This window comes from Motacilla alba, chromosome 11, assembly GCF_015832195.1.
Source record: "Motacilla alba alba isolate MOTALB_02 chromosome 11, Motacilla_alba_V1.0_pri, whole genome shotgun sequence".
Taxonomy (NCBI): Eukaryota; Metazoa; Chordata; class Aves; order Passeriformes; family Motacillidae; genus Motacilla; species Motacilla alba.
This window is the reverse complement of record NC_052026.1, coordinates 20,071,089-20,089,709: the sequence shown is the minus strand read 5'-3', so window position 1 is coordinate 20,089,709 and position 18,621 is coordinate 20,071,089. Positions and strand designations below refer to the sequence as shown.

At 65.8% G+C, this 18,621-nt stretch overlaps 3 protein-coding genes across 4 annotated transcripts; 1 reads left to right on the top strand and 2 right to left on the bottom strand.

The window, feature by feature from the left end:
- Positions 1 to 587: 587 nt before the first annotated feature.
- Positions 588 to 6,764, bottom strand: CDH3 (cadherin 3). 2 transcript variants are annotated; one of them, XM_038148051.1, is made up of 15 exons: positions 6,356 to 6,759; positions 4,388 to 4,584; positions 4,204 to 4,314; positions 3,959 to 4,114; positions 3,738 to 3,882; positions 3,450 to 3,625; positions 3,236 to 3,364; positions 2,966 to 3,151; positions 2,634 to 2,878; positions 2,409 to 2,551; positions 1,854 to 2,078; positions 1,532 to 1,750; positions 1,312 to 1,442; positions 1,093 to 1,236; positions 588 to 1,019 (listed from the first exon to the last, which is right to left on the bottom strand). In XM_038148051.1, exons 1-15 carry the CDS (start codon positions 6,672 to 6,674, stop codon positions 807 to 809), a joined length of 2,739 nt encoding a protein of 912 aa, XP_038003979.1. In that variant the 5' UTR covers positions 6,675 to 6,759; the 3' UTR covers positions 588 to 806. The 2 variants fall into 2 exon arrangements, with proteins under 2 accessions (XP_038003979.1, XP_038003978.1); XM_038148050.1 differs by having other exon boundaries at positions 2,634 to 3,151; positions 6,356 to 6,764.
- Positions 6,765 to 8,903: 2,139 nt separating this feature from the next.
- On the top strand, positions 8,904 to 10,635 carry LOC119705512 (5-hydroxyisourate hydrolase-like). The gene is made up of 4 exons (XM_038148062.1): positions 8,904 to 9,272; positions 9,832 to 9,974; positions 10,193 to 10,328; positions 10,460 to 10,635. The coding sequence occupies exons 1-4, from the start codon at positions 9,207 to 9,209 to the stop codon at positions 10,547 to 10,549; spliced, it is 435 nt and encodes a 144-aa protein (XP_038003990.1). The 5' UTR covers positions 8,904 to 9,206; the 3' UTR covers positions 10,550 to 10,635.
- Positions 10,621 to 18,593, bottom strand: GAS8 (growth arrest specific 8). The gene is made up of 11 exons (XM_038148057.1): positions 18,105 to 18,593; positions 17,563 to 17,646; positions 15,576 to 15,773; positions 15,236 to 15,442; positions 14,870 to 14,924; positions 14,242 to 14,447; positions 13,890 to 14,057; positions 13,516 to 13,602; positions 12,360 to 12,569; positions 11,232 to 11,297; positions 10,621 to 10,989 (listed from the first exon to the last, which is right to left on the bottom strand). Exons 1-11 carry the CDS (start codon positions 18,309 to 18,311, stop codon positions 10,840 to 10,842), a joined length of 1,638 nt encoding a protein of 545 aa, XP_038003985.1. The 5' UTR covers positions 18,312 to 18,593; the 3' UTR covers positions 10,621 to 10,839.
- Positions 18,594 to 18,621: the final 28 nt, after the last annotated feature.

The window sequence follows — 18,621 nt, the reverse complement described above, 5'->3', positions numbered from 1 at the left end:
GCCCCAAAACACAGCCCCAGATGCCAGCTCTGCAGCAGGGGACAAACATCGTAGCCAGGGACCCCTCGGGCAGGAAGGGCTCCGCAGGATGCTGCAGTCCCTGGCTTCCCCTACACCCCTCTGTCCCAAAGCACAGCACAGCTGGGGGTGACTCTAGGGAAGGGGACCCCAGTTCCATCAGCTGTCCCCATCCCATGTGTCAGGAGCTGATCCTGGAGCCAGCAGGAGACCCCCAGAGCCTGGGGTCCTGCCAGGGCCAGAGGCTGCTCTGCCCACCCATGCTAGCACCCACAGTCATCTCAGGGGGTTGGGGTGGCAGCAGGGATCTGGCTGCCCAGGCCAGGAGGGATTTAGCACCAGGAATGGCCAATGCCACCAGTGTCACTCCCATGGACAGACTGGCGGTCAGTGCCCTGCCCATGCCCATCAGCACCCCTTGGGGGGCATGGGCACTGCCCCTGCATGGGTGACACAGTGCCATAGGTTCCACACTGCAGTGGGCAAGGGGGGCCAGGGCTGGGGAGGGGTCACTGCAGTGCTGGGGACAGCACCGATCTCCAGGGCACAAAGTGACACAGAGCCTGGAATATCTAAAAAAACCAAATCCTTTATTAAAACTGACCCAGCTCCCATCCCCTTGTCCGCAGCATCACACGCCATCATTCCATACCTTAAAAAATAGATAATAACCACAAAAACGCAGGCGAGGAGGTGAGGGGGCTGCGCTGGGGTGGGGGGCACGGCAGGGGGAACCCCCAAGGCACAAAAGCAGCAATAAGGCGGGGACAGCAGCGGGCCGGGGGTCCCTAATCGTCCTCCTCGCCGCCGCCATAGAGCTCGGCCAGCTTGCGGAAGCGGCCGCCCCAGTCGTTGAGGTAGTCGTAGTCCTGGTCGCCGTCGGAGGCCGAGGAGTTGAGGGAGCTGAGCGAGGTGGCCTCCGAGCCGCTGCCCTCGTAGTCGAACACCAGCAGCGAGTCGTAGGGGGGGGCCGTGGGGTCCGTGTCGGCCGCCTTCAGGTTCTGGGGGAACAGAGGGCTCAGCACCCGTGTCCCCTGCGCTGTCACCCCCGGCGCTCTCCAGGTCAGGACTCACCTCCTCGATGAAGGTGCCGATGTCATCGGGGTCGGCGGGGCGGGGCCGGTACTGGGGGGCTGGCAGGAGGGTGGGGGCCACGTCGTTTCGGATCACCTCGGGCCGGGCGTCCAGCCCCCGGTGCAGCTGCCGCAGGTCATAGTTCTGGGGACACACACACATGGAGAGGGGCAGTCAGACAGCCCACGCTGTCACCAGACCCCCGACCCCCACACCCACCTGGTCCTCCTCGCCGCCACCCTCCTCTCCATAGTAGAAGATGTTGTCCCTTGTGTCATCTTCAGGCAGCAGCAGCGGCTCCTTCGTCACCTTCCTCCTCCTCACGAAGAGCAGCAGCAGCAGCAGGATGACTGGGGGGAAGAGTGCCATCAGCAGGGACACGTGTCCCCCACTGCGCCCAGAGCTGGGCTGTCCCCACAGCCCCAGGATCCCCACTCACGCAGCAGGGCCAGTAGCGCGCCCAGGGCGGCGAGGACAAAGGGCAGGGCGGTGACAGGCTGGGACCTCTGGGGACAGCCCTGTGCCTGCCCCTCGCAGGCGCAGACCCGGGCGGTGACGATGGTCACTTGGGCTCTGCCCGGCTGGTCCAGCAGCCGCAGGTACACGCTGTAGGTGTCCGGCTCCAGCGGTGCCACCAGCCGCAGCGTCACTGTGTCACCTACGTGAGATTGGGGCTCACGGACGATGCACCAGGAATGCAGCCGTGGCACAGCAGCCTCTGCCGAGGAGCCCCCGCATTGTGCTCAGCCCCCCTGCAATACCTGTGTCCCCCACCTCCACAACCCAGCTGTCCCCCGAGCCGTGGGTGAGCTCGGCGCGGAAGGGGCCGGTGTTGGGGGGCAGGTCCCGGTCGGTGACGGTGAGGAGCTGGGGCTGGGGGCTGCGCTGGCAGACGGTGATGTCCCGTGGCTCGGCCTCGGGGCCGTTGTCGTTCACATCGAGCAGGGTGAGGAGTAGCGTGCCCGTGCCCGTGGCCGGCGGTGAGCCTGGTGGGAACAATTCTGGAGGGGGGACCCCAAACCCAGGACTCTCATGGGGACATGGGTGACCGAGCAGGCGTGGGGACAAGGAGAGCCTCAAAGCCAAGAGTTTCCCAGGGACAGAGACTCTCTGGGCAAGGCTGGGAACCGCGAGGAGTGATGCTGGAGGGGGCGGTCCCGAACCCAGGATCCTCATGGGGCTGGGGTGCCCCTGGCAGGGGTAGGGCCAGGCAGCCCCCGCACTGCTCCATGCTGGAGCAGGGATGTGTTTCCTGGTGATGGAGGCACGCGCCCCTCACGCGGGAGGGGGAACAAGGGCCCTTTCATGTCCCTCACCATCGTCCACGGCCAGCAGCACGGCCATGTAGGTGCTGTTCTTGACGAAGGGGGACTCGCGGTCCAGGTGGTCCCGCGCGGTCACCAGGCCGTTCTCGGGGTGCACGGCCAGCCAGCCCGCCGGGTCGTGCCCCACCAGGTACCTGGGGGCACAGGGGAGCCGGTGCTGCGGCGAGGGGCAGCGGAGACCCCCCAAACCTCCACTCCAACCCTGTCCCCGCTCACTTGATCCTCTGGCCCTGTGCCTTGTCAGGGTCCTGGGCCGTGCAGGCTGTGAGGGTCTGCCCCGGGGGCACATCCTCTGACACCGTGGCCAGCTGCACCGGCGGCACGAACACCGGGGCCTCATTGACATCCTCCACAGTGACTGTCACCGTGGCAGTGGCCATCGGCAGCTTCACGACGAAGGGGGCCTCGTTGGCCACTGCCACGTGGAGCACAAACTGCTGCTTGGCCTCATAGTCCAGACCCTGGGAGAGGGGGAGACACAGGCAGTGAGAGTGGGATGGGCAGGACTCCACCTGGGCAGCAATGGGGTGACACGGGGTGACACAGACCTTGGCGGTGCGGAGGATGCCCTCGTTGGTGGCAGGGTCGGTGCTGATGGCAAAGGCACCCCCGTCGTTGCCGCGCAGGATGGAGTAGACGGCTCGCCACGCCGGCGTGCCGGGCTCGTCCAGGTCGGTGACAGCCAGCCGGGCCACCTCCCGCCCGGCCACGTTCTCCGGCACGGCCGCCTCGTACTGCGGGTCAGGGGCACCATCAGCACCACAGCCCGGCTGATGGGCACCAGGGACAGTCACACCCAGCAGGGGGGCCCACATTACCATTTTGGGGTCAAACTCGGGGGCGTTGTCATTGACATCAGCGATCTCGATGACGGCCAGCGCTGTGGTGGTCAGCCCCTCACCATCCAGGTCGGCTGCCTGCACGGTCAGTGTGTACTCCCGCACACGCTGTGGTGGACAGACAGACGGACAGACACCGTGTCAGCCCCTGCTTGGGGCTGGGAGCCCTGCCCCACGGTGCTGCAGAGCCCACCTCCCGGTCGAGGCCGCTGGCAATCACGCTGAGGGTGCCAGTGGCCCGGTTGACGGTGAACATTTGGGGATGGGGCTCCCGTGGCTCCTGGCTGAGGATGGAGTAGGCGATGACGCCATTGTAGGTCTCCACCGCGTCGTCCGCATCCGTGGCTGTCACCTGCATGATGGAGGTGCCTGGGGACGTGGATGTGCAGGTGAGTGGGATGCTGGGGGGCACAGTGCCGGGGCTGTGCCCCAGGAACATGGCTGGTGGGATGCAGAGCTTCCCCAGGGCACGGGGTCCTACCTGGCAGAGCTCCCTCAGGCACAGAGCCCCTGAACACCTCCTGCGTGAACTGGGGCTTGTTGTCATTCTGGTCTGTCACCGTCACGATGATCTCCATCGGCTCCTCCACTGGCTTCCCGTTCTCAGACACGGCGTGGGAGAAGAGCTGCGGGGTGGGGTGTGAGTGGGGAGCCTGGCAGAGCACCCCAACATCCCCCCGGTGTCCCCAGGCAGGGACCTACGTGGTACTTGTCGATGTGCTCGCGGTCCAGCGGCTGCGTCACCTTCATCCAGCCCGACTCCTTCTCAATGGTGAAGATGCCCTCGGGCGGGGCATCTGCCCCCTGCCCTGTGATGCTGTAGAAGATCTTGGTGTCCCTGTCCCGGTTGGACTTGATCTGGGAGGAGACACAGACCGAGGGGATGGGGTCAGCATCCCCCACCCCAGCACCCACCTCCCTGCCCAAAGCCCTGACCAGTATCATACCTGAACCAGCTTTTTGGGGAAGGGGCCCCTCTCATTCTCAGGAACCTTGATGGGGGGGATCACCCAGTCCCTCTTCTGCCTCCTGAGAGCAGCGTGAGCCCAGGGCAGCTCCTGCGGGGTGCGGGTGAGTGAGGGCACAGCCGGCGGGGGAGCAGGGGGTGGGGGATATGCGGTGCAGCATTACCTGGGGGGAGCGCCTGCTCTCTGCGGGAGTTGGGGCGGGGTCTGGCTGGCCAGCGGCATCCCGGGGAGAACCAGCATCTCGGGGGGGTACGGCGAGCGCCCTGCCCACCCCCGGTAGCCGCACGGGGCCCCCGTCCTCCCGCACCCCGACATCGGGCTCCTCTGTCCTGTACGGCCCCGCGCAGCCTCCGGAGCTCCCTGCGAGGGTGAGGGGTCAGGGGGATGGGGGGGACCTCTCCCCCGACCCCCCCGAGCCGCAGCCACCAGCTCCAGGAGCCTGCAATCCCCCAGAGTCCCGAGGCGGAGCGAGGCAGGGGACGGTAGCAGCGAGGGAGAGGACGCCAGCAGCGGGGCAGGGAACACCGGGAGCGCAGTGAAAGTTTCGGTGGAAGTTTCGGCTTTGTTTCACAGATGATGGGAAATTCCTGGGCGGGCAGAGCCCTGCCCCAGCCCCCTCCCGGTGTGTCACCCCCTCGGGGCTCCCAACCCCCCCGTGGCCAGATCATTGGGCACTGAATCGCCCTCCCCCGCCTCCCACGCTGCATCCCTCGTGCTGGACACAGCCCCGGCTCCGCACCCCCCGGGGGAAGGATTAGGGGATTAGCGGAGCTGAGCCAGCTCCGGGCGGCCGAGCGGCCCCGGGCGGGGCTGGGGGGGCTGCGGAAGGCATGCAGTGGGGCAGGGAGAGCTGTGCCCCACGGCTGCTCCACGCCGGAGCTGTGCCCCACGGCTGCTCCACACCGGAGGGACCGAGCCCGAGGTCGGCGGTTGGGCCGCGTGGGGAGCAGCAACCGTGCCCCGAGGGCAGCAGCGGGGCCCCTCCCAGTCGCGATAGCCGCGATAAGGGACTTTAATGGGGCTGGAGAGGCATCAGTCACCCGGCAAACGGGACACGAGGAGCCCGGGGAAGCCCCCAGCCCCCGTCATGGTGAGCCCCCAGCCCCGCTCCCCATCTGTGGCGCGGGTTGCTGTTCCCTCCGAAGGGCCAGGCGGCGCAGGGGGTACCCCACCACCCCACCACGTCCTCGGGGGTCGCTCCGCGGAGGGCCCACAGGGCACCGTGCCCGCTGGGTGCGAGGCGGAGCCGCCCGGTCGCTGCCGGGGCCGTGTGCTGCCCACGGAGGGGGTCGCAGCGGCACGGCCAGACCCCCGCCCGTGCCCACAACAGGGGCCTGGCAGCGCCCACCTCCACTCCTGGCGGGCTTAGCTGATGGAAAAGGGATGTGAAACGGGATGTGGTGTCCACAGCAGACAGAGGTCGAGGCCCCTCCCTGGCACTTACCGCCGAGGAGAGCTTTTAGTGCTCCCGCGGCCATTAGACGAGCGCTGGCTCCGGCCGCGTTCCCGGGCAGCCCCAATCTCCCGGGAGCCGCCGAGCGGGGAGGGCACCGGGCCCGGGCCAAGCGCCGGCAGCGGGCCAAGAGCTGGCAGCAGCAAGACCCTGCCCAGCCTCGGACCGGCCAGAGCCCGCACCCCACGGCCGCAGAAGGGTGGTCCTGGGGCGCTCGGCCCCATTGCCAACCCGGCGCCCCCCCGCCCACCCTGCGGGGACCCAGCCCTGCTCGCAGGGGCGCCCCACGGCCGGGCCAAAGGCGCTGGCATCAGCCGCCAGCAGCCCAGCGAGAGCAGACGGGCACCGCCAGCCCCTCAGGGCACAGCCAGCCCCATGGCCGAGCCCCAGAGCCCGGGGGAAGCACAGCCCTAGGCCACAGGAGCGCAGCCAGCCCCATGGCGCAGCCCCTCACCCCGGGACCCCCGCCAGCCCCCCACGGCCGGGCGCTGCGAGCTCCTCCCGAAAAGCAGCGGCCCCACCACCGGAGGCAAAGCGATCCTGATCCCGGCAGTGAGGGAGGCCCTGTCGCCCCCCCCAGTGCTCGGAGCCCCGATGCCGGTCCCGGTCGCGGCCCCAGCCCGTCCCCGAGGTGTTCCGGGGGTCCCGGTGCCGCCGCGCCCCGACGGTGCGAGTTACCTGGCGCGGGGAGCGGCCCGCGGCGCAGCCCCGGGAGGGCGCACGGCGGGGCCGGGGAGAGGGCGGCCGCCGGCAGGAGCGGGGAGAGGAGGAGGAGGATGAAGATGGAGAGCGGGCAGAGCCCGGAGCGCGGCCCCCGCATGGCCCGTCCGTTGCTGCCGCCGCCGCCGCCGCCGCTCCGGTCGCCGCCCGCCGGTCCCGCCCCGTCCCGCCCCGCAACGCCCCAGGTGAGGCGGCGGCCGCGCAGGTACCGCCCCGCCCCGGAGAGCGGCCCCAGCACGCCCCAGGCATCCCCCGGCAGTGCCCCGGACCCCTCCATTACCCCCGGGACCCTCCTACCGGGGGTTAACCCCTACAACACCCCCGGCAATCCCCGTTACACCGCGGCGCTCCTCTGGAAACCTCCGGCAGCCCCCGATACAACACCCCGATACCACCCGGGCCCCCCCGGTATTCCCCTGGAACCCCACGGCAATCCCCAGCACCCCGTGTTACCTCCCAGGCACCCACCCAAGATCCAGGCACAGCCCGGTACCCCTCGGGCACCGGCCGGTACTGGAACCTTCAATACCCTCCGGGCACACCCGGCACCCCTCTGAAATCCTCCTGGCAATCTGCAATATCTCCCGGGACCCCTGGGGCACCGCCTGGAAGCCTCTTGGAACGCCCTGGCAATCCGCGATAGCTCCCTGGCCACCCCCAGTTCCCCGCCGGGCACCTCCCGGCTCTGCACCCATCGGCATCGCCTTGGACCCCCGGCGCTCCCCGGTAGGACCCGGCAATGCTCGGGCACTGCCCGCTCCCCGCCGGGCACCCTCGGTCTCTCAGTGCCGCCCCCCGGTGCCCCCCGGCCCCTCGGCGCAGCCCGGTGGACACGCCCGGGCATCCCGGCATCTCCAGGCACCTTCTGGTCCCGCCATCCATCCCTCCCGGCGTTCCCATGGCACCTCCCGCCACCGCCCCAGCAGGAACAGCCCCCCTCCCCATTCCTCCGTGCCACGCCCGGGTGCCTCCTCCCCCTTTGCCACCCATGGGTGCACTGGAACTCGGGGGGGGAGGGGGTCTGTGTGCCCCCCAGCCCCACTGCATGGGGGTTCCCATGGCCACCGAGGGACAGCCCCGGGGGGCTCCTGCACTCCCCCCAGCCTGGAGCAGCATCTCGTGTGCTGGGTCCCCCCACACTGCGCCCCCAGACCCCCCCGGGGCTGGCAGCTCTGGAACCGGTTCAGCTTTCCTGGCCAAGGTCACTGACGCAACAGGGAAGGTTCCCAGCAGGCACCTGGGGGGAACAGCCAGTGCAGCGCAGCCATGGCACCCTGCAGCTTCACCCTCCTCCTCCTCCTGCTGGTGGGACCCTCGCGGTGGGGCCGGGGGTGCTGCACGGCCATCGCCCGGGAGGTTCTGGGCAGAGCCGTGTCCCTGCGTGGCCCTGCAGCCCCGCTCTCCATCCCACAGGACACGCTGATCTTCCCGGAGCACGGGCACGGCCTCCAGAGGCACAAGAGGGACTGGGTCATCCCCCCCATCATCTGCCCCGAGAACGACCGGGGGCCCTTCCCCAAGCAGCTGGCACAGGTAGGTGTCCCCACAGGGACCAGGCAGGGTCCAAGGGTGTCCCCAGAGGGCTGGGACATGTCTCCATCTGCTCATTCCTGCCTCTCTGCCAGATCAAATCCAACAAGGACAAGGAGACCAAAGTTTTCTACAGCATCACGGGGCAGGGAGCGGATACCATCCCCGTGGGCGTCTTCATCATCGAGCGGGAGACGGGGTGGCTGGAGGTGACAAAACCCCTGGACCGGGAGGAGAAGGACAAATACGTGGTGAGTGAGGGGGCATCTGTGGCGGGACAGGGACGGTCCCAGGCACTGCGCACACACTGACTGTGCCCTTGCAGCTCTACTCCCACGCCGTGTCGGCCAACGGGCAGCCCGTGGAAGATCCCATGGAGATCATCATCACCGTCACTGACCAGAACGACAACCCGCCCGTCTTCACCCAGGCAGTTTTCCAGGGTTCTGTGCTGGAGGGAGCTGAGCCAGGTGGGACCCCTGCCACCAGCTGGCAGGCAGCACTGGGGGAGGGATGTGTGACAGGCCAGCAATAACCCCTGCTCCAGGCACACCGGTGCTGCGGGTGCTGGCCACCGACGCAGACGACGCCGAGAACTCCAGCAATGGCGTTGTGAGCTATTCCATCCTGAGCCAGGTGCCGGAGAAGCCCCGGCCTGGGATGTTCACCATCAACAGCACCTCTGGGCTGGTCTCCGTGGCCGTGCCGGGGCTTGTGGCAGAGGTGAGCCCCGCACTCAGCCCCCACCCAGCTCACCCCCCACTTGTGGGTGACACGGCCTCTTGCCACAGGTGGTCCCTGAATACACGCTGGAGATCCAGGCTGCTGACTTGGGGGGATACGGGCTGCGAGCCACGGCCACGGCCCGCATCAGCGTGCAGGTGAGACGCTGAGCCCCCGTGGCCCGGCGCTGCAGAAGGGCAGGGCGAGGCTGTGCCGAAGCCGGGGCTGGCTCCTGACAGCCCCACGTGCCCGGCTGCGGCAGCAGCGATGCGCTCCAGGTGCTTTCCCCGGTGGGAGGCGAGGCTGGGACGGCTGCTGTGCTGTGGCTCCTCCCGGCCCGGTGCCCAGCTTCCCACCGGGCTCTGGGCCACTAGCCTCAGGGCCACGGCGCTGCCGGAGTGTGGGTGCCAGCGGGGCTCCTGGGAAGCCGCCCGTGCCGGCTCAGCCCAGCCGGGGAGGAGCACCCGGTTCTGCGGGAGCCCCGTGCCAGGATAGCGGCATCCAGCCACACCAGCTCCACGGGGAGAGGCCGTGGCGCCAGGAAGGGAGGCCGGGGATGGCGTTTTGCGTGGGGTCACTGGCCACGGGTCCCTGGCCGAGGAGTGGGACAGAGGACAGCCAGGTAAGCTCGCCAGGGTGCCGCTGTGGCACCCCCACGTCAGCCGGTGCTGGTGTCGGGCTGGCAGGGGGAGCTGGTCCGGCTCCAGGGAGGCTGCCTGGTCCTGCCGGCTGCTGGGACGCAGCCCCGAATCGTGCTCCCACCCCAGCCTGGGAGCTCCAGGAGAAGAAGGGGCCTGGCTGCCCTCAGCAGTGCTGACCTTGACGCCAGACAGCTCCAGAGAGCTGGGCAGGGTCAATGTCCGCCCGCACGTGACTCCGTGGGCAGGGATGGGGCTGCTGGGACAGGGCTGCTTCCTAGTCGGGTCCAGGCTGGCTGCTGTGCTGTGCTGAGGCCCTCCAGGAAAGGCAGGTGAGCACAGAGCCCTGCATCCCGGTGGGAACAGCTGGCACCCACACAGCGGGGCTGCGGTGCCTGGGGCTGAGCTCCACAGCATGGGAAGGACGTGGGTTTCCATAACCCAGCTCTGGGGAAGAGTGAAGCGCGGAGGCTTGGCTGCAGCGCAAGAAGGCAGATGGTGCTGCCAGGACAGGTCCCAGCCCTGCTCCCCCCTCTGCCACAGGCTGACGGGATGCCAGAGGTGGGAAAGGGCACGCTGACCACCCACGTGCTGAACACGGCCACGGGGCTGCCGGCAGCCGGCCTTGTCGTGCGCCTGGCCCGGCTGCAGGAGCCGGGGCTGCAGTGGAAGGAGCTGGCACAGAGGTAGGAGAGCTGGTGGCACCAGAGCGGGGCAGGGACGCTGCTGCCAGGGCTCTGTGAGCTTGGCCAAAGGCTCCTGGCACAACTGGCTGCCCAGCCTTCACCTGGGGTTCGTTTGCTGGTGGCAGGGCTGGTGCTTGGGGGCATGGCCAGGGCAGGTTCTGGCGGTGGGGCAGGGCTGTGTTTTGGGGTACAGCGGGACTGCCTCGGTCTGGTTTCAGGCACACAGATGTGGACGGGCGCTGCCAGCCCCTCCTGGCACCAGAACAGGCCAAGGCTGGCACCTACAAGCTGCACTTTGAGACAGCTGAGTACTGGCAGGGACTGGGGCACGCCAGCTTCTACCCCTTCGTGGAGGTATGGAGGTGGGGACACTGGGACAGGTGACACAGCCTGTCTGAGGGCTGGGGCTGGGCTCAAGGGGCTGCACTCCCCCGGGCCTCACTATGGGAGGGGGATTCCACTGCTGTCTCCTCACTCTCCCCCAGATTGTCTTCATCATCACCGACCCAGCACAGAAGCTCCATGTCCCGCTGCTGATCAGCCCCTACTCCTACACAACGTACCGGGGCAGTTAGATGGGCACAGCCGTCCCCTAGGGACACAGGAATGATGCCACTGACACCATTAAAAACTCCAAACAGCACCGTTTGTCTCAAAAAAATCGCCTTCCACTTTTGTGGGAACAGAAGTAGCCCCAGGGGCAGCCTGGTGGGGTGGGTGGGATGCCTGGAGCCCTCCAGCTGTGGTCCCCCTTGGGAGGAAAGGTTCCTGAAGATGCTCACTGGGGTCTGTTTAAAGACATGGAGCAGGAAAAGGGCACAGCCCCACTACCAGTGTGCCAGTGGGACCCTCAGTGCTGCCAGCATCAGGTGGGCACTGAAACGAGTCCAGCAGGGCCCTGCCCCAGTTCCTGCCCTGGGATGGGGAAGGACAGTGGCTGGAAACCCAGGTTGTCCAGGGGGATGCCAAAGGCTGTCAGCTTTGCCTCGAAGGTCTGCAGCATGTCATTGTGTGCCTGTGAGGAAAGGGTCCCTGTCAGCCCCTCTGTCAGCAGAGGAGAGCTCCCTGCACGCCCAGTCCCATTTCCAACCCCCAGCCAAAGCCATGGAATCACAGAATCGTTCAGGTTGGAAATGCCTCTAAGATCACCGAGTCCAACTGTCCCCCCAGCAGCGCCAAGGCCAGCACTAAGCCACGTCCCCAAGTGCCACATCCACATGGCTCTTAAACCTCTGCAGGATTCCTCCCCGCCCTTACCTTGCAGACTCTGGCCAGCTGGATCTGCAGGTCCTGGATGGTGGCATTCTTGGAACTGAGCACGTCCTGCAAGGGGAGATTGGGATGAGGCTGCTCTGCCCAGCCCTGGGGACGCGCCGGCCGTGCCGCGGGCGGCCGTGGCGTGGCAGAGCGCACGAGGAGCAGCCGGCAGCACGGCCTGGCAGGTGGCCACCACCCTGCCCCCTCTGAGTGGCACTGCCAGGGACAGCCAGCCCCGGGCAGGGACAGGCAGCTCCCGGATGAACGCCACAGCCATCCCGGTCTGCCCCGCCGCGTGGGGAGTGCTGGCAGCACCTGCTCCAGCAGCACCACCCTGCTGCCGCGGCACCGTGGGAATTACAGGGAGCCAGGCTCCCCGAGGCAGCTGAGAGGAGGAATTCAGGGACCCCAGCAGCTGCAGGAGAGCCCGACGCCAGTGATGCCATCCCAGGAATGTGTTTTCCTTCCACATGCTGGGAGGTGACACATCCGCGGCCTGTCCCATAGGCCTGGTATGCATGCCAGAGCATCCCAGAGCTTCCCTGACTCCCCCTGCAGCAGGGACCTGGGTGGGGACAAGCAGGAGGGCACCAGGTGGTGGAGCCCTCGTTCCCTGTGTCTGTGCCCAGCCTGCAGCAAGCGCTGCTCCCTGGCTCCAGCTGCAGCAGGCTGCAGGAATGTGGGTCTCCAGGCTCTCTGCAGAGGTATTTTTAGCACGGCAGACACCGCAGAGCCCCAGGATCCTGTCTGTGCCGTCCCCACGGCCGGGCGAGGCTCACCAGGTGCAGCCCCCCCTGCACAGAGCCCCTGGGTGCCACTGCACCCGCTGGCAGTCAGCTGGCTGTGCGGCGGCACAGGGTGCTGGCAGTGCCACGGAGCCTGCGGCCATGCTCCTCAAAACAGGCCCCACCTGAGGGACAGATCAGTGCCAAACTCCAACACCCACACGCTCCGCTCTCGAGGCAGAGCCCGGTGCTCCGCGGCACCACACGTGGCCCTGGGAGTGCTGGGAGTGAGTGACAAGTGACGTGCCACCTACAGCCATGCAGGATGGGGACTGGTGCTTCCCAGGGGCAGCAGGCACCCCACAGTGGGCTCTGCCCCCCAAATCCAGCCGGGCCCCAGTACCTCCAGCTTGTGCGAGACCAAGGAGAGAGCGCTGGGGTCCAGGTTGGAGGCTGCAAGGACCTCGCTGAGCTCCACCTCCTTCTGCTCCAGGAGGGTGAGGAGTCCGTGCAACTTCCGCTCCAGGAGCAGGTTCTTGAACCCCGTTTTTTGCTGCACCTCGTTAATGGCTCTGGTGAAGTTCTGGTAGAGGTCGTCTCGCTCTTCCTGGACCTGCTCCGGGAGGCAGCGCAGTGTCACAGCACGCTCAGGACCCTGGGGGGCTTGGGGGCCTGCACAAGGCTGGCTGGGGTCTGCACAACGGTGTGGAGCACAAACATGGCAGAAAACTGGTCCAGCAGCTCAGCCCGGCCGTCCCCAGGGCACCTGCAGCCCAGAGGGAAGGCAGGTGCTGCGGCACAGCTTCCCCCCCTCCCTTCTTCCCTCCCTCTCTCCCTCCCTCCATGGTGCAGCACCTGCGCTTCTCCCTCCTCCTCCTCCCCCCTCCAGGCGTGGAATGCCCCAAGGGGCTCCCTGCAGCACTAATTCAGACCCCAGCGAGGGCCCCCGGCACACGGGGGTCTCTCCTCTCATCCCCACAGCTGGCAGCAGTCCCTGGCTCACAGCTAGTTAATAAGTGTCCTAATTAGGACACAGTCTCTCCTCCAAAGCCTATTTCTGAACGCTCTGAATCTGGCGCTGTCTTAATGATGGATTGTTAATGAGGCCTCGGATCAATGTTCATATTCCTGGGGATTTCTACGAATTGCAAATGAGCTCTCTCCTGCCTCATACGATTTATCTGGGTTAGTGGGGGGAGCACTCGCTCTGCAGGGCTCTTCCCGAGCACCCCAGAACAGCAGGGAGCGATCCTGGAACACGGGCAGAAGGAGGGGCCCGTGGCAATGCCCAGCTCTGCCCCACGCAGCCCCGGGGCCCCGCTGGAGCGTGCATGACTGCCTAGCAAAGGACAAGGCCAGGCCTGTCTGCTGACCGTGGGAGAGGCTGGGGCTGGGAGCAGCTCTGCTGGGAGCAGCGGTTATCACCCGACTCTGGATTAGCTTTGCAAAGCCCTGGGCTAAGCACAGCCTCTGCTAAGCCCCACGCCCTGTCCTCTGCAGAGGGTTTGGAGAAGGTTTGGACAGGGAATGGGATGCCCAGCCCTGCCTGCAGGTCTCACCTGACTGAACCGCTGCTCCAGCACCTCGTGTTCCCACTGAAGGTCCTTCAGCTCCTTCTGGGCGATTTTCAGATGGGCTTTGGAGTTCTGTGAGCGGGAAGGGAGGATTAAAGAGCACGGGATTATCTGGGAAGTGCTGGAGATGTGTTCTGGGAAGGGAGGAGAGTGAGCAGCAGAGAGAAAGCCAGGCAGCACCCACACCAACCCCCCTGCAGTGGGGCTGGTCTCCCTTTGGATCCCCGTCTGAGATCCCACAAATACACAGTGAGCAGAACAGCACTCGCTTTGCCCAGCAATCGCAGCACACCAAGTGGCAGAGGTCAGTGTTTTCCCTCCAGGAACGAGCCCGTGAAAGGACAGGGCTGGCCGCTCACCATCAGGGCCTCCTTGTCCCTGTGATAGTGAACCAACTTCTTCTGCAGCTCAGCCACCAGCTCCTGGGCCTCCTGCAGCGGCTCTGCCAGCCCCTTGTTCTCACGCAGCACATCTGCCTTCTCCTTTTCCAGGACAGCCTCCTTCTTCTTCAGCTCTTCCACCTGCTCCTGTTCTTGGGAACACAAGTGCTGGCTCCTGGGAGCTGCCCAGCCCCTCAGAGTCCCCCACACCCTCAGGACACCCTCCCCACTGGTGTGCCACCAGCAGCACCCACACTGCCACCCGGGAGCTGCCAGATCCAGCTGACACCCCAGCAGGAGCAGTCCCTGGTGGCACAGGGATGGGCAGTACCTTCAGGAGGTTGATGAGTGTCAGGTTTTTGGCAGTGATATCATTGTAGTAGTTCTTGATGGCACCAAAAGCCCCCTCGTGGTTCCCCATCAGCTCGCTGATCTGGGTGTTCTTCCTCTCCTCCAGCTCATGGATCTCGGTCTTCCTCCGCAGGTCCAGCTCCTCCCGCAGTGCCTGCATCTTCCTGGTGTACTTGGCCTCCATCTCTGGGGGGGAAATTGTCAGAGCTGGGGAAAAACTGGCTGAAACTGGGCAGGAAAAGTGACCAGAATGGGGAAGGCAGAAAAACCAGCCATAACTGAGGGAATACTCGCCAAAACTGTGTGGGTAGGGACCAGCTGGAATTGGGAGGGAAAACCAGCCAGAACTGGGGGACAAACTAGACTGATCTGGGGAGGAAAACCAGCTGGAACCTATGGGCAAAACTGGCCAGAACCTCGGGTGGGGGAGATCAGCTAGAACTGAGGTGGGAAGCTGACCAGAAATGGAAGGAAAAAATGGCCAGAACAGGGAAGGGAAAAACAGCCAGAACTGGGGAGACCCTGCCCCCATGTGCTCAAGGTGCTGCTTGGGAACCAGAAGCAGCTCTCCCTGTCATGCTCCTGTGGGATCTGCCTCATGCCCTCACCTTTGGTCTGCAGCTCGAAGTCACTGCGCAGCCGGGCCATCTCCTCCTCGTGTTTCTGTGAGGAAGAAACTCCGTGTTGGAAGAACAACCAAATCCCAAGCCAGCCCATCCCCAGGGATTGCCTCCTGCTCTTTGGGAAAGGATTCTGATCCCGTGTTGATGCAAACACTGGCTTGTAGTTTCTCCAGCTGCTCTCACAGCTCCTCACTGTGGGAGAGGGGTCACCCAGGAATCCCTTCTCATTCCTGCACCAGAAATCCCATCCCACCCCACCCCACAGAGAGTCAGGGAGGCAAGATCCCACTGCTGCTCCCACGCTGGGGAGGAGGCACCTCACGGGTGGCTCCAGCCCAGCCAGGGACATACCAGGCAGAGGTTTGTAATGGCTGCCTCATTGGCCAACTCCTGCTCCTTCAGCCTTATGTTCAAGGAGCGCTTCTCCTTCCACATCTCCTGCTCCTGCTCCCAGTGATCCTTCTGGGCCCGCCTCAGGGACAGGACTCCCTCTGCCTTCAGCTCCGTCAGGTTCTCCTGCTGCTCGTGCAGCAGGTGCTTCACCTTCTGCTTGTACACCTAAGCACAGGCCAGAGAGGGGTGAGGGGCCCAGCAGGAGACACCTGGAACCGGGATGCTGGTGAGACATTCCCGGATGGCATCCTGCCCCGCTGCTCCTCCTGCGGTGCTCACCCGGAGCCCTGAGCCCCACCTTGATCTCCAGCTGGTGCCGCTCCTGCGCCTCCTCCATCTCCCGGTCGCGGGTGCGCAGCTCCACCTTCCTCTCCTCCAGCTCCCGCCGGGTGATGTCCCAGTAGCCCTGGATCCTGTTACACTCCAGCTGGAAGGAGTTCCGCTCCTGCCGCTCGCGGTCCAGCTCCTCCCGCAGACGCGCCACGTGCTCCAGCAGCTGCGAGGCCGAGAGAGCACACAGATAAGGGGGCTTGGGCGGGTGCCTTTGGAGAGCCCACGTCCCAGACCCGGCAGGATGGGCTGGCTGTCACCGGTGTGGGGCTGTGGGGGGCCCTGAGTAACCCAGCAGCTTCTGGAAAAGGAGTCACAAAACCTCACCTGCCCGGGATGGGGCTCTGGCTGGCAGTGGCCAGTAACACCAGTGACAGCAACACCAGTGATACCAGTGTCCAGCAACACCAGTGTCCAGTAACACCAGTGACACCAGTGTCCAGCAACACCAGTGTCCAGCAACACCAGTGTCCAGCAACACCAGCGACAGCAGTGTCCAGTAACGCCAGTGTCCAGTAACGCCAGTGACACCCAGTGTCCAGCAACACCAGTGACACCAGTGACAGCAACACCAGTGTCCAGTAACACCAGTGTCCAGTAACACCAGTGTCCAGTAACACCAGTAACAGCAACACCAGTAACGCCAGTGTCCAGTAACACCAGTGTCCAGTAACACCAGTGTCCAGTAACACCAGTAACGCCAGTGTCCAGTAACACCAGTAACAGCAATACCAGCAACAGCAACACCAGTGATACCAGTGTCCAGCCACACCAGTGTCCAGCAACACCAGTGACAGCACTCCCAGGTATCACAATAGAACACAAAGCAAGACTCCATCTCCTTCACGCAGGAAAAGCCCAGTCCTCATTCACATAACTCATCCTGTACAGTTTTCACAGACCCCGTGGGCAGCGTCTGGTGGCTGGCAGTTTTCTCACCACTCTGTTTATTGGTCAGAAGGTGGTTTGTGTCTACGTGCTGAGGTGCAGGTTGTTTACATTTTTCTTTTGTGGGTTCTCAGGGAACAGATCTAATGCTTATGCAGGTACACTTATTTTTCACCCAAGAATAGGTAGTTATGTCAGCAAAGTATTCATTCCAAGTTTGTTTTTGCAAGGGAACTTGCAAAGCACTAGCTGCACTTAGAAGTGGCAGCTAACTATCAGTTTAACAGAGCAGGCCTGGTTTTATGAGGCCTTTCTTTTACAATTCTTCTAATTGTCACAACACTCAGGTGCTTAGATAGATCTGGTTCATGGAATTGTTCGGGTTGGAAAAGCCTCTAACATCAAGTTTAACTGTTCTTCCAGCACTGCCAATGCCACCCCTAACCCACGTCCCCAAGTGCCACATCCACATGACTCTTAAATCCCTCCAGGGATGGGGACTACACCTCTGCCCTAGGCAGCCTGGGCCAGGGCTGGACAACCATTTCCAGGAAGAAATTTTCCCAATACCCAACTCAGCCTGCCCTGGCCCAGCCTGAGGCCGTTCCCTCTCCTCCTGTCCCTGTTCCCTGGAGCAGAGCTGATCCCCCAGCTCCTGGCAGGAGTTGTGCAGAGCCACAAGGTCCCCCTGAGCCCCCTTTGCTCCAGGCTGAGCCCCTTCCCAGCTCCCCCAGCCCCTCTTTGTGCTCCGGACGCTTCCCCAGCTCCATTCCCTTCTCTGGGCATGCTCCAGCCCCTCTTTCTCGTCCTGAGGGGCCCCAAGATTGCAGGGGTGGCCCCAGCAGCGCCCAGCACCCAGGGGTGGAAAGCAGCGGGTGGGATGAGGAGGCTGCTCCTTCCCGGGGCAGCAGGAGCCGCCCTGCCCAGCCCTGCCCAGCCCCAGGCAGGCGCCAGCGACACCAACCCCCGGCACCCTCTGCACCTGCTGTCCCCGGAGCTGCGCCAGGCGGTCCCCAGAGCTGCTCGTTCCCGTCGCTGCCCTCGTCCCCCCGAGGCGCCCCGCTCACCTGCTCCCTGCTCATGTCCTCCGGGGCCAAGGCATCCACCACCGCCGGGCCCTTGCCCCCCTTCCCCGCTTTCTTTTTGGGTGCCTGAGGACAGAAAGCCGAGCGCAGCAGGTGAATGGCTGAGGAGGGAACCGTGCCGGCCCCGGGATCCCCGTGTCGGCCCCGGAGCATCCCCGCTCTCCCGGCAGCGGCGGGGGACAGCGGCCACACGGGGCCGGGGCCCGGCAGCGGCCGGGAAGGGACCCACGCGCTGCCACGGCTCCGTGGTGAACCCCTGGGCACCAGTACCCGAAATGACGCCTGAGCAGCATCCCCGCAGTGCCGGGCGCGGCGCCGGGGGGCTCCGTACCCTCCCCGGGAGCGGACCGGGACAGCACGGGGCCCGCAGACATCGGGGCGCCAGGCTCCACCGCGCTCCCCTGCCCGCACACCCCGGCTGCAGGACACCCTTCAGCAGGCGCCGCGGTTCTGCCCCCGGCCCCGGTGGTGCTCCCGGCCCCGCTCCCGGCCCGGTTCCGCTCCCGGCCCGGTTCCGCTCTCACCATGGCGGCGGCCGGCGGCGCCAGCGTCTCCGAGCAACGGACGGCAGATCCCGCGAGAGGACGGCGAAATCTCGCGAGAGCGGCACGCCGCGAAGACACGCCCCCTAGCAACGCCACGCTCCGCCCTGGCAACGGAGGCGGGGCCAGCGAGAGCGGCGGGGACGGGAGGGGAGCGGGAGGGGACACCGGGGACGAGCGGGGGGACATCGCGGGGACCGGGCGAGGAGGAAGCGCCAGGGAGCCGTGTGAGGGAACGGGGGCACCGGGGGAACCGAGCGGTTCGGGGGAACGGGGGGAGTTCGGGCAAGAGTGGGGGGACAAACCCGGGGAGTCCCGGTGTGCCCGGTCCAGGCTCCTCCACCCCCGTGCCCACCGCTGGGACCGGGGCTGTCCCCATAGCTGCGGCCCCCCGGTTCAGCTCCCGCACCCCCCGGTCCCCGCTGCACTCCCGGTCCCCCCCCGAGTGCCCCCCCCGCTCTTCCCGGTCCCCTCCGCGCCCTCTCTTGTCCCCCCGGTG